The sequence below is a fragment of the Ailuropoda melanoleuca genome, chromosome 6 (assembly GCF_002007445.2).
Source record: "Ailuropoda melanoleuca isolate Jingjing chromosome 6, ASM200744v2, whole genome shotgun sequence".
Classification (NCBI taxonomy): Eukaryota; Metazoa; Chordata; class Mammalia; order Carnivora; family Ursidae; genus Ailuropoda; species Ailuropoda melanoleuca.
Window position 1 is genome coordinate 65,009,176 of NC_048223.1, and position 14,441 is coordinate 65,023,616.

Below are 14,441 nucleotides of genomic sequence, written 5' to 3' on the forward strand. Positions count from 1 at the left end.
TTTCCTGGAGCTTTCACAACTCTTGCCCTTCTGAGGGGACTCTGTGCAGGACTGTGGGGTACCTTCTGGCACCATTCCAGTGACTGGTAAAACTTGCCCCCGCCCGGCCCCTTTGCTGGTTTACCTCTGACAGAATATGTGAAATCACCAAAATAATATTTATATAAAATTCAGTATCTGCCCGTCTTCTTTCTTCCTTCCTTTTTTCCCCCTCTCTCAGCCAATGAACTTGGGAAAAGTAAACCCTCCATCTACTTCTCTTTTCTGAAAAATAGCTATAAGTGGTCACGATCGTGTTTAAAAGAGAGTCCTATGGGTTACCGCTCCGTATTATTAGCCCACTCCAAATTCTTTTAAGGAAGGAAGGAGTAGAATTCCACACCGATCACTTCTTTCCCACAGAGTGACCCTACTTCAACTCCTAAATCCACCCAATTAGTTTCAGTTTTAAGCACCTCTACGAAGGTCTAGTGTTTTAGCAAATAATGACTTTTGATGATAAGTATTCAATGATTTCCAAGACAGCATCATCACAGAATATATAAAATCTCCTGAATACCCTTATTTTAGAAATTCAAATAAAAATACCAAAAAACACTAAGTTATTAAACACTATTATGTGCACCAAACACTAAATCCCTCAGTTGTTTTCAATATAACCAGAAACCCTGCTGTCTAATCGAGATGCAAAAATCTCTTTAATTGAAGGCATGCTGGGAAAATATTTACAAAGCGCACTTTTAATATAAACGATTTAAATTATTTCATCCCAAATATGCAAGCCTGCAGAATTTTTCACTAGCTCTACAGGAAGCACTACATTGGCCCCTTGGAGTATTATTGTTTCTAGAACAAGAGGGGTGGCTATTGGAGCAAGCTGCCTTTCTTTTCCAGAAATAGGAAAGCTTCAGAGAACTAAGGATTTCTGAGGCTTCAAGAACAATCATTTAAGAGAAAACACTGTCTTTCAGATGCAATCCTTTAGCTTCTGGGGGAAATCAGCAGGGGAATCCTTAAACAATAATCTACACACAAGAACATGAGTCAGCAGGCGTGATGGCTGGAGGGCTTTCCTGGCATCTGGGCAGTTAACCCAGAAGCTAGAGGACAGAGAAGGCTCTAGGCCCAACACCTCTGGGTGTCACAGACCAGCGTCAGATGGCTGACACCGCGGTATTGCTTGGGTGCCCTCTGCTGGCACATCACCACACTTGATTTCAAGACTGGATGTACTCCCATGAGCACCCTGCCACCTTCTCTCACACAGAGCTCCCTAAGACTTAGGATGCTTCCGCCATCTTCAGCCATCTTGGAACACTTGGTCAAAGACGGCATCAACAGAGGGTGACTGCCAGACAGACTCCAAACAGGTAGGTCTCATATGATCCAAAGGTGGCCTGTACATTTTACATCCCAAGTTTACAGTTAAAAACACTGGTGCCCAGACCCCACCCCAAACAGATAGGAATCCCGTGGACGAAGCCTCTCCACTGGTATACCGAACAGTCCCCAAGGGATTCTTATGTTCATCCCGAGCTGAAACCTACTGGGAGACGGATTCAAGTTCTGATACAGACAGACCTGGAGGGTGAGGAGCCAAATATCCAGCAGCAGCCCAGGGAGGCCGGCTACCTGACCTCAGTCACTAACTCCTCCGCTACACTAATCCAGACCACCCGTGAGCCAGCTGGGGGCCACGTGCTCCTCCTTCCATTCAGCTTTCTCTGCCCTCACAAAATTGCAATGGCACTTAAGGATGCCTCTGTTTGCATTTGTAGTCTCTTCAAAGACCAAGTAGTGCCACAGGAAGAAAGTAAAGGGAATGAAAAAGACTTCCTCAATTTCTTCTGAATATTTTGTCTGGGGCACGAGAAAGAAAACTGTAAGCTGACGGCACTAAAAGGAGTTCAGAAAGGCGTGAAAAGACCTCTGTCTGTCCAGCACACCAAAAACCCAAAAAATATCCTATAATATCTAGTATTTGAGAACTCACTGATTTGCTTTCATAAAACGTATGTCATGGTTCTCAACCCAAGGTACACATCAGAATTCCTTGTATTAAAAAAAAGAAACAAAAACAAAAACGGAGGACTGGTTTCTCCTCCTACAGTAAGCCCAGAAACCATATGAGATTAGACAAAATAATGGACCCTCAAAGATGTCCACATCCTAATCGCTGAGGCCTGTGATGTTGTTACCTCACTCGGAAAAGGGGCTTTGCAGATTAAGTTAAGGACCTTGAGACGGGAATTCATCCTGGATTATCTGGCTGAACAAATGTCATTGCAGGGTCTCCTAAGAAGGAGGCAGGGGGGTCAGAGCAAAAAGATGCCGCCGTGGATGCAGGCAGGAGTGCTGCCAAAGCAGGGAAGGGGCTATGAGCCAAAACACGCAGGCAGCCTCTACACGCTGGAAAAAGCAAGGAAACAGTCTCCCTTAGAGCCTCTTAGAAGAACCCAGCCCTGCTGACACCTCGATTTCAGCCCACTGAGACCTATTTTGGACCGCAGACCTCCAGAACTATACTTTAATACATCTGTGTTGCTTTAAGCAACTAAGGTTGTGGTCATTTGTTACAGGAACAAGAGGAAACTAACACTATTTCTTCCAGGTTCCAAGGATTCCTGAGTCACCAATCCAGATGCACTACTTGATTAGAACTTGCAATGAACTTTAGAGAAGAAAACATAAGCATAAGAATCACCGAAACTTTAAACGCACATTCACTGGACTCCATCAATACACTTCTGGAGTTAATCCTGAAGGTGTTCAGGCGTCAAATGTGGGGACACAGATGTTCACTGTGGTCGCAGCAGGACAACCACAACAAGTCCGTAGGTATGGGACTAGTTAAATAAATTATGATATACAGCATCCATGAACGATGGGTTCTAAGACCCTCAGTGGATGCCTGAAACTAAGGATGACCCCAAACTCTGAATATACTATGTTTTTTCCTAAATACGCACACCTATGATAAAGTTTAATTTCTAAATCACGCACAGTAAGAGGTTAATGAAGTAATAATAAAATAGAACACTTATAACAATACAGTGTAATAAAAGTTATATGAAGTGGTCCCAGTCTCTCTTGTAGGGGCCCAGGGCAGGCCACTCCAAAATACACCACTTGGGCAGGAACAGTATTTTGAGGTCAAAGCAATCCACATCCAGAAGATTCAGGAAAAGCTCTTTACTCCCCCCCAACTGCCTGCCTTTATTGGGAAGAGAACTATTAACAGAGATTCTTCTTTATCTAGAAAATGTATCTACATAATAGGGCAACCTTTGTTTTCTAAACATCTCCTCTCACCTTCCTGCTCCTGGTCTGTTTCCCTTTGTATCCTCAGACCCCCACCCCTATCTTTAGCTCAGATAAGCTTCCTGTTGCCTGATGGTCCTTGGAATTTCCGTGTCTATGTGGAGTCCCCATACATATGCTATTAAATTTGATTTTCTCCTGTTAATCTGCCTCATGTCAGTTTGATTCTTAGTCCAGCCAGAAGAACCCTGAAGGGCGGAGGAAGGTCTTCCCCACCCCCCAACACTCGCAAAATATCTCTGTGCTGTACTCAGCCTCCTTGTGATGATGGGACATTATACAATGTCTATGTGAGGAGATGAAGTGAGGGGAACGGCACAGGCATCGTGACCTAGCATCAGGCCTTTACTGCCCTTCTGAGAGTAAGGCAGGAGGCTCACCCGCCTCCCGACTGGGCTGACACTATGGAAAGCAGAGCTGCATGGATAAGAAGGCACTAGCATATCCATAGAACCTAATACCAAGCAGCTTTTTAAAAAGGGAATCAGACAGCTCTCTACATGTATTGGCAAGGAAAAACTTACAAGATACAGTTAGTAAAAATAGAAAAATACAAAAGAGTGTGTTCGCTGTGCTGCTTTTAGTAAAAAATAAGTTTATACAGACACATACATGTATCTGGAAGAATAGGTAAAAAATGTCTAACTGTGAGAAATGGGCGGCTGGGGGTCGGGGGCGAGAGGGAGAGCTGCTCTGCCTTGCACACCGTGCACGGCACTGTCTATCCAAACGCATCTAAGCAGGCTGCACGCAGAAACAGGAAAGACCCAAGCAAATGCACAGTGTGACCTCATCAAGTGTTCAGCAGTCTAGTTCCTCTGATTTCCAACTCAATATCTGGATATTTTCTCAAACAATAAGGATACATTTTTAAAGCATTTATTCTTCAAGTTCAATGAATAAATGTTAGCTGAGGTTAAAATTTAGAAGTAAGGACGATAAACACTCTATTCTCTGCCTTAATCCCCTGAAAGTACATCTGTTACTACAGTCTTAGAGAGGAACACAAGGAGAAGAATAAAAACAGTACCCGATTCCGGACCCTCCCGAAATTATTTGACTTTCTAGAAGTATTCTAAACTATCTGCCCATCCTACTGTAATACTTCCAAAAATAATCCATTCCAGGATGATAGAAAGATTTCTATATGCATGTATTGGTAATGAAATACAGGATGGATTTGATCTATGCAAGTTCAATGGTAAATACTGGTAAAAGCCGGTGCTTGGTAAACGGGTTAATTGTGCACAGAGGACCAGGGAAAGCAGCGGCTACATACGCTGTAACTGAGCGGCTCTCAGCTGCTTCTTCAGCCTCTCCACTTCATTCTTTAAAAACCTGATGTGGCGCATCATGTTTTCTGGAGAGTCTATCTCCATGGAGATGTCTCTAGGCGACGGCGGAGCAGAGACCGGCTGGTCTAATTTCTCCTGCAGGATTCTTCCGTGAAAAGAAAAATTCCAACAATGAAAAAGAGTTTGCCTTAAAAGACAAAACAACCTACTAGCTGGTGTTTGTTTTCAAAGCAAGCTCCTGCAAATCACCGGAATTACAGGGTTGTCGAACTCAGGCTCTGCCCATTTTATATCCACTTCTGGTCTCCCTTACCTAGTATCCAGGTCAAGGTCAAAGGGCAGAGCTGAAGGACCTACTCTCTTTTTTTTCTTTCACATGACTGCTGGTGATTAAGCATTAGTGGAAAAGCCCCCAGCATTTGCTTCTGATTATTAGGCCTGGCATACAGTAGACACTCAGAATTTGCTGCTGACTCAGTGCATCACGTCTGCTTGCGGGAACGGAGATACTAAAGAAACTTCACTCTCAAAGCTTTTCGGTCGACGCTTCCGGAACTACGCACTAGGGACCCCTTGGAAGATGACACCACACACACTCCACTTCTAAAATTCCCTCCTGAAAAACCAATCCTGAGGGTGGGGCAAAGTGGGCCCAAGGCCCTTTGCTTCTGGTCAGAGCACAGGTAAAAAGATAAAGAACAAAACCAAACCATAATCACTGGGTTAGTAATTGGTGGTCTTCTTCTCTTCTTGAGGCACAAGGAATGTGAATACTCAACAGCTTTTCACTGACCAAATGATAACTTCATACTGTTTAACACAATACGCTGGTACTTACATTCGTAAAACTTCCAGCTGCGTTCTGCAAAGGAAGACAGACGGGCAGTGGACCTCGATGTCCCCTTTCATAAGCTGCTAGAATCTTGGTTTGGTTTGGCTTTTAACTTTTTACCTTTAAGTTTGCCCAAATGCAAATCGTGAATCACCTTCAGGCCTGCCCTTGATGAGAAAACTGGTATGTTAAATATTGCAATGGTCCCTGCATTTATTATATCAAATACCTTTTCATTAATTCAATTTATTAGTACCACTACAATAATGAAAACATGGACGACTCAACCACGGCTTGAATATTTTCCTAGAGACAAAGCTCTAATTTTCGCTTTTCTTAAAGCCTGTGATAGGACTACGGATTGCAAATTTAGAGATGAACTCAAAATAACTTATGGATGTTCATCCACACCAAATACTTATGGCAAAAGGGCTCTGGTTAGGGAACAGAAGATCTTAGTGAAGCAGATTAATGAACATTTTTAAAACTCCCTTTCTACAGCCATGCAGACACATCCCACATACAGAATCCCCCTGCCATTCCTCAAGTCCTGCTCCGTCACCCCCTACGTATGCAGCACTTAAAAATTAGGGCACGAAGGGGTTCAAGAAATGTCTGCTGTTGAATGACATTTACATCCATGTACATACATTGAGCACAACGATTCCTAACCTTAACAATGGACAAGTATTTATAATAAGTTTTCAAGTCAATAGATAATAATTTTCCTATTAAAAACTCAGCCTTCCTGATGAAGTACATCCTAGAGACGTGTAATAGTTAACTGTGCACAGTACACATCCTAAGCACTTGAGAAAACCCGGGAAGCCAGTTCAATAAGGTAAAAAGCTGAAATTGCAACGATCGTTCCCGAACAATTTGAAGGTGAACAAATAGCACTTTGACTAATTTCTTCATAGCCTTTGTCTCAAATGAAAGGAAATTTTACCAGGACTAGAAGACAGAAATATAAAGACGTGACCAACGTGAGAAGAGTTCAGAAGGCTTTCAACATATTTTTGGTCTGGCAAATTAAAAAGATGTGCATCACCCAAGGAATTAAAACGCCCCTTTCTTATTCATCACCCACAGCCAGAGCAGCACCCTGGGCCGTGCACATGCCCCACACTGAACAGCAAGACCAAACAAACCGCTTTTCAGCTTCAAGTTTGTCCATCCTTTTCCAGAGACGATTAACTAGCGCTTCTTGTTCTTGTTCCAAAGTATTTTCAAGGTCGATCTTCTCTCGTCTCAACTAAAGGAAGGAAAAAAGTTTCACTCAGAATAGTAAGTCATTTAAACTTTGTTAATGAGATTTTTTGATTGGACCATTAGGACCCCCTTACTTAGAGAAAACTGCAAAGAAATGGCCAATTTCCTGGCACAGACACATGAAGTGCATCTAGTTCTTAAACTTTAATTGAGAAAACTGAGACAGGTTCATTCTTTGATGGTAAAGCTTAATTGCTGTCTGGTACATGAATCACACTGCTTGTTTCAGCTTTTATTCAAGGCACATGGGAAGTCTTCCTTAGAGAGGGTCCAGGGGAGCTCGGCTTACCACTCATACCAGGACTTATCTGGGTTTGTCCCCCAACCAGTGCTGCATGTAGTTCAGGGCTAAACCAGAAAGGTTACAATTTATATAAATAACACCTGAAGACAATTCTCCATACTGATTAAGGGGTGCACAATACTAGTTACCTCTGAAGAGGTAGGGAAGAGGAAGGTTTGATTTGGGGGAAAGTATGCAGTTGCAAAGGAAGCCCCAAAATGCACTCTTTCTTCTTGAAAAGAAGGAAAACTCACTTAATCAATCAATATTGGGCCATATGCAAATACTGTGAACAATGCCAGCCACTGGCTAATAGGGGTATAGCAGGGAACCAAAAAGTCAGAATTTTCTGCCCTCGTGACACTGACATTTTAGTGGGGTCAAGACAGTAAATGAAATAAATTTTACACTTTGGTGGAGAGTGAAAGACATATGAAGAAAAAGAGGGCTGGCAGGAGGGACAGAAAGTTCAATGATCAATTTCACAGCAACGTGCAGAGGGAATGTGTTATATCATTCTTTGTACTTCTCTATGTGTCTGAGATATTAAATAACTTTAATAGAATTTTTTTTTTAAAGAGAGAAAGGTTACGGTACCGCTTCTATGCTGTCTCTTATAATAGCAACTCACCTTTTCAATCACTGAGTCAACAAATTATTTTTGATGGCACAGCTACAAAGATTTCCTTAGTAGCAAGCTCCTCACTGATCAAAGATCCCTGTATAGGGGCGCCTGGGTGACTCAGTCAGTTAAGCGGCCAGCTCTTGATTTTAGCTCAGGTCATGATCTCAGGGTCCTGGAATCGAGCCCTTCATTGGGTTCCCTGTTCAGTGGGGAGTCTGCTTGTCTCCCTCTCCATCTGCCATTCCCCCTGCTCTCTCTAAGATAAATAAATCTTAAAAAGAAAAAAAAAAAAGATCCCTGCAGATACAGTAAGATGAGACCAGTACTATGTATAAACTGTCGTCTTTTAAAGCAACCAAAGCAGACCTTATTAACAGTGAATAAGCCAAGATCACATGGTCAAATGAAAACACAGCTTGGAAATACTTTCCCTGCATGGGGGTGGGGAGGGTGGTGGGGATTCAGAACAAGTGGGAAGCATTCTGTGCGGGGAAGCTGGGAGCATTGCTACCACGCAAATGCTCTTTGGAATGTCAGACACTTCCTACCTGCAGCAAGGAGGAGAAACTCTGGAACAGCTCTCAGAGCTCCTAGTAAACTGTGGGATGCTCTGCGCAATGCTTTGAAGTGCAATTCACAGACATTTTTTTAAAGAAACAAAATTCCAAGGCATTTACCCTTTAAGGATCCTGCTCCCCTGTTTAACTAAAAGCATTACAGAGAGTACTTGGCAGGCAAGTTAAAAATTCAAGCAAGGCATCATTTCACAGTAGGCATGCCTAGTAAACTTATACCCAATTGCTTTTGATTTTAGGGTAATCATGCATAATGCTAATCAATAACTCTGGAAAGCAAAAATCAAGACAAAGCTGTCTCTACCCATGTGTACCTTACAAGGCACGTGGCTATGAGCAGGTCCTCATCTACTGAATGAGCAGCCTGGCCTCCCTGACTTGTGCAGTGCCCTCCAGGACTAGCCACTCTGTCCTTCTCGGTCAGCCTTAGGAAGGCAGCTGTCTTCAGTCTGAGCTAGCGGAGGCCGATATCCTTAGAGTGTAAAGCAGCAAGAGAACCATCTAAGCCCACCCTTTCATTTTAGAGCTGAGGGGAAACTGGTCTGGAAGATGGTGTGACTCTGGCAAAGCGATACCACCAAGATGGGAATGCTATCACCATGGTGGCCAAAGAGCTGGGTCCCCTCCAACCAGCAAGTACACGGATCTTGCGGAAAAAGCAGGGTATTGGTAAATTATGCTGTGGTTTGTGAGCCAACAATTCTTAGGAGCAGCAGAGCAGGGGGTGGCTTAGGGAGTCAGAGACAATGCCAAACAGGTAAGAGAGCAGGAGAAATGGGCTGAAAATGCACGTGAATCCCAGGTTCTTTGTGGCACCTATTGGTAGAGCTACACGCTATCAATTCACTGCCCACTTCAGTGAACCACTGCTGGACCAACGCTCTGCTAACCTATTCCCGTGAGGCCGACAGCACAGGAGCCCCAGCCCAGCGGCTCAGACGTGGGGGTTTCATTCCGCAGGCTGGCAGTGCCCTAGAGTCCTTAGAAAGAGTGGAGTTTCCTGTCTTATTTTTTCAGTCTTAAAAATCTCAATTTTTCTTTTTTTTAAATTTTTTTTAAAGATTTTATTTATTTATTTATTTATTTGTCCGACAGAGACAGCGCAAAAGCAGGGGGAGCAGCAGGCAGAGAGAAGCAGGCTCCCCGCTGAGCAGGGAGCCTGAGCCGAAGGCAGCCACTTAACCAACTGAGCCACCCAGGCATCCCGAAAGTCTCAATTTTTCTAAACATAAATAAATACTTAAAAAATTAAAAATCTCAACTTTTCTGCATCATCAAGGAGTTCTCATTGACACTAAAGGGCAAAGAAGCTGGAGGAAATGACATTATGATTATGACTATGATTAATTCCCCCTTGAGTTCTTTATCCGAGTTGCCCCTCCATCGCTTGCCCATCTAATTCCACAACCTCTATATTTAGAGCTAAAGCACACACACCAGCTCTGCAGACTCAAACAGAAGTATTTTCCATGCTTACATTGTCCTGATATCAGACAATCCTCAAATCTGACAGTTTATGTTGAGTTTACAGAGCAGTAAGTCAGAAATTCTTGGCAATGGAAACTTCAGCCCAGTGACACACTGCTTTCGTTATGCTGGTCTCTCTCTGTCATCCTCTCCCCATCTCCTTCCTAACAATATCTGATAGCTCTTCTCATTCAGTGTTCGTGCAACAGGCACCCCACACACCTATCGCCAACATCAAATTCTCAGGCGAACCCAGGCCCCTTCCCCCACCACCACTAAAGACCTTATTTATTTATTTGAGAGAGAACACGCATGCACACACAAGCCCGCTGGTGGAGGGGCAGAGCGGGTGAGAGAGGACAAGCAGACTCCACACTGACTGCAGAGCCCAACTTGGGGCTCAAGCTGGACATTCAACCGAGCCCTGCAGGAGCCCTAGACCCAAGTCCCTTCTGACAGATTATTCTGCGAGCGCCCAGCACCAACGGATATCACTGACTTGTATAGTATTCATTTGAAAGACTGCTTCATAATTAAGTCAGTTCAATGGACTGCCAAATTCTTTTTTTCTTCTCTTCAGTAGCTCTCCTTCCCATTGCAAGTTAATTAATGTCAGACCAGGAGTTCTTATTATGTTCCCAAAATAAATACAGGAACTTCAGTAGATAAACTTAGTGCATAAAAATCTAGCTGGTTCATTTGACTTCACAGCCCCTCCCAGCTCTATCTTCTCAGTGGGCAGATACTGACCCATCACCAAGAAAACCAAAGGTGGGGGGTAGCTGAGAGATGGCTCCCAGCACCACCACACTTCTTTCTGCCTGTAGCATCTTCCCATTTAAAGAGAACTGGGGGGACGCCTGGGTGGCTCAGTCGTTAAGCGTCTGCCTTCAGCTCAGGGCGTGATTCCGGCGTTCTGGGATCGAGTCCCGCGTCAGACTCCTCCACTGGGTGCCTGCTTCTTTCTCTCCCACTCCCCCTACTTATGTTCCCCCTCTCATTGGCTATCTCTCTGTCAAATAAATAAATAAAATCTTTTTTAAACAATTAGAAAATAAATAAATAAACAAATTATATAAGAGAACTGGGACCCTGGGCTGGAGGCAGAGGTGTGGGAAAGAAATGGTTGGCCAAAAACCTGATGAGAGCTTCAGCCTCACCACTGTGCTCAACTATAGAATTTTGGAAGGTTTTAGTGAATTTCTTCAATCTACATTGAAAAGTTTTAGTCTAACCATATTATCACTGTTTCCATGGGTTGTGTGTGTGTGTATTATGTATATATATATATATATATATATATTTTTTTTTTAAGACTTACTTATCTGAGAGAGTGCCTATGAGTGCAGGGGAGAGGCAGAGGGAGAGGGAGAAAGAGAGAAAATCCTCAAGCAGACTCCCAGTTGAGTGCAGAGCCCAAAGCAGGGCTTGATCCCAGGACCCTGAGATCATGACTTGAGACGAAATCAAGGGTTGGACGCTTAACGACTGAGCCACCCAGATGCTCCACTTCTATGGGAAAATATATTTTGAACCCCAAACCTATGGCTTAAAAAAACAAATTTTGGCAGGCAACCCCTTAAAACTAATCCAAGATAATAAAAGAGAGGGAAAAGCCCATGTAATAAGGGCTACCGTAAAAACAGGACACAGACACAAAGTTTGTTACAACACACAGTAGAGGGCACTTAGATGGTGATGATGTTAAGGACAGTACCCAATGTTTAAAAAAGAAATCACAGAGTCCTCTAAGACCTACATTAACCAAACTCTTAGGTGGCTAGATTTTTTTTCCTAAGAGAAAGAGATAAATCCTAAGAAAATAAATAGGTGCTAGGGATTAACATGACAACCCCCCAAAACCTTCCAGGTTAGGTAGTATCTGAAGGCTATCAATAGTTTAGCCCAGGGGCGCCTGGGTGGCACAGCGGTTGAGCGTCTGCCTTCAGCTCAGGGCGTGATCCTGGCATTGTGGGATCGAGTCCCACATCAGGTTCCTCCGCTGTGGGCCTGCTTCTTCCTCTCTCACTCCCCCTGGTTGTGTTCCCTCTCTCTCTGGCTGTCTCTATCTCTGTCGAATAAATAAATAAAATCTTTTAAAAAAAATAGTTTAGCCCAATTTCCTATCAATTTGTTATGTAACACCATTAGATGTTCAAAGTGGTTACCATGGAGATACAGAATACCTGGGGAAGTAAAAGCACAATATTGAGAAAATGACTAAATTACAGACAGAAAAATGAACATTTTTACAATGGTTGAATGTGTCCCCCCCGAAATTCCTATGCTGAAGCCCTAACCCCCAGTGTGATGGTATTTAGAGGTGGGGCCTTTGGGAGGTAATTAGGTTTAACTGATATCATGAGGTCGGGGGTCCCTGTGGTGGCAGGAGTGTCCTTTCTAAGAGTCACAAGAGACCTTGCAGCTTGCTGCTGTCTGCTCTCCCCACAGGAGGACAAACTGAAGGAGAGCCCCCTCATCAGAACTCCATCACACTGCCACATGGATCTTAGAATTCCAACCTCCAGAACCATGAGAAATGAGAAAAAATTTCTGTTTATAAGCCAGTCTATGTTGTTCTAGCAGCCCAAATGGGATAAGACAGTTTTTGTTTCTACTATAAGAGTGGGACCAGTAAAAGATCTTAACCTCATTCCAGCCTACTTTGCCAATATATGTGAATTAATCAGGGCTTTACATATCCATAGAAAAGAACAGGACTCATGGGGGGAAGGGGGGGCTATGAAAATAGATCATGAGCAACGGACATGAAAAGAGCTAGGTACAGTGCAGCTCAGTCCTTGCTCCATGGCAAAGCCTTATTCACCAATTAAAGCAACAGACACAGAGTTGTTCAAAAGTTGATGCTTCTGTAGGTGTCTGCTCAGGCAATCAGTGGAATTTTGCTCAGCCCTGACAATTCTCCTCCTAGGCTGGAAGACATCTGACCCTTGCCTTCTGGGGAAAAAAAAGAAAAATTTTTAAAGCAATCAAACAGCCAATTTGTATTACAGATGAGTTAAGACAGGTGTTCATAGACCACAGAGCCCTTGAGGTACCTATCTGATTAACCAAGCTGCAGCTGGTTTCAAAATTAAAACCAAGTTCTAGGTCATCACCACTGCTCATGCAATGCTAAGCATAGAAAGAGCCAACACAAGTTTGTCAATGAGGAACAAGAGAAAAGGAGAGAAAGGATGTTCACCTTCAAGTCCAAGAAGTCAACAATTATAGGTGAAAAATTTATCTATGTACATCAGAAATATACTGATAGAGGAAAAAAGGAAAAAGATGTAAAAAAATTATAAAGAACTACATAGCAAGATAATTAGGGTTGCCCTCTGGGTAAAAGGAATATTGGTGATAATTTATCTTCTTGCCTTTTCCTGCCCCCACCCAATTCTTTTATCGAACATTTACTATTTTTCTAACAAAAAGTTTAAAGACATCTAATTTTAAAAACTGACAATTTCCCAATACAATGTAACAGTACATCCATTAATTTAGGATGTTAATTTACACATACATAGCCAATAAACTCTCAGGGGATAAAATGTTAGCTATTTGAAATACTCTCAGAATTTTCCAGATAAACCAGAGTCAACATTCTTTACCATAGTTTTCGAATATTTTTTCTCAAAGATTGTGTATAAAAATTAGACTTGTTCCTTGAAGTGAACGTAAGTTCAGGACAAATCAATATCCCATCAATATTAACGTGAAAATGACATTATGTCATTAATTACCAGTTCAATAAATTTTTTGTTCAGTGATGTTGAGAAATGAAGGCCTTTTATGAAAAAACCACATGTAATTCCTGAGATTTATATAGTTTCTGGACTTAAGTTTTCATCACTTAACATTGGCATAATAGTATATAAATCTGCATAGTGGGTTCATAATTCTAGGGGACTTTTATCAAATAAATATCATCAGTGGAATGGGGTGTACATTCTTTTGCTACATCAAGAGTGCTATGGAGAAGTCCATGGGAAAGAAGTCCTATCAAAGATTTTTGCGGACACTACCACGTCAGCGGCTACCACCAGTCCATTATCTAAAATGAGCTTCTTTAAGAAATAACATTAGGGAACCTTCCCTTGATAGGCTTTCTCCAAAATGGAAGTTTCTGTGATAAATCTTTACCACATCCACCCCATTTCCTTACACAAAGATGTTGGATTTACTTAGCCATTCATTCATTAGCCATGCATGTTTAGCTAAGGAGAATGCCCTTTCTTATGCCATCAACTAAATTATTGTTCTGGCCACAAAGAAACAGATTTCATGCATTTCAAAATCACAAGCAACCCAAAGTCTGAGCACAGTATCTCTGGATTTCAGTGCCCTTACTGTAGCATACCAGTGGCCTTCAATTTCACAGGCAAAATCTTTACTTCCAGGGCATGACCAGAAACACACCCTGCTGGGTTGTGATGAGGTGTCTTTCTTGACACAGGAAACACATTTTGAATTTTTTCCCCTGCAGTTATGTAACATCATCTGCCCCGACTGATCCACGTGACAAGTGTTATCTGATGCTTCAAAATAAAGTCTGACTAGATGGAACACGGGGAGTTTCTCTACTTCACTGAAAGGAGATCTAGCGAAGGAATTCTGAGGGATTTTCCCTCCACATCCTGCGGAGAGACTGACTTATCTGCGTCCCTGACAGAGCTCAGAGTATACCTTCCCAGCTCTGGAGGGCGGACCTCTCAGCGGGCTTCATGGCACCCGACAGCTTGGGGATTACAAAACCAATAGGCTGAAA

At 42.7% G+C, this 14,441-nt stretch overlaps 1 protein-coding gene across 1 annotated transcript in view; it reads right to left on the reverse strand.

Moving 5' to 3' along the window:
- CCDC6 (coiled-coil domain containing 6) overlaps nt 1–14,441 on the reverse strand; it is a 109,097-nt gene that overhangs the window by 17,494 nt on the left and 77,162 nt on the right. Inside the window, 2 exon segments of the mRNA XM_002915097.4 lie at nt 4,601–4,761; nt 6,600–6,703. Coding sequence (XP_002915143.1) covers nt 4,601–4,761; nt 6,600–6,703 — 265 coding nt within the window.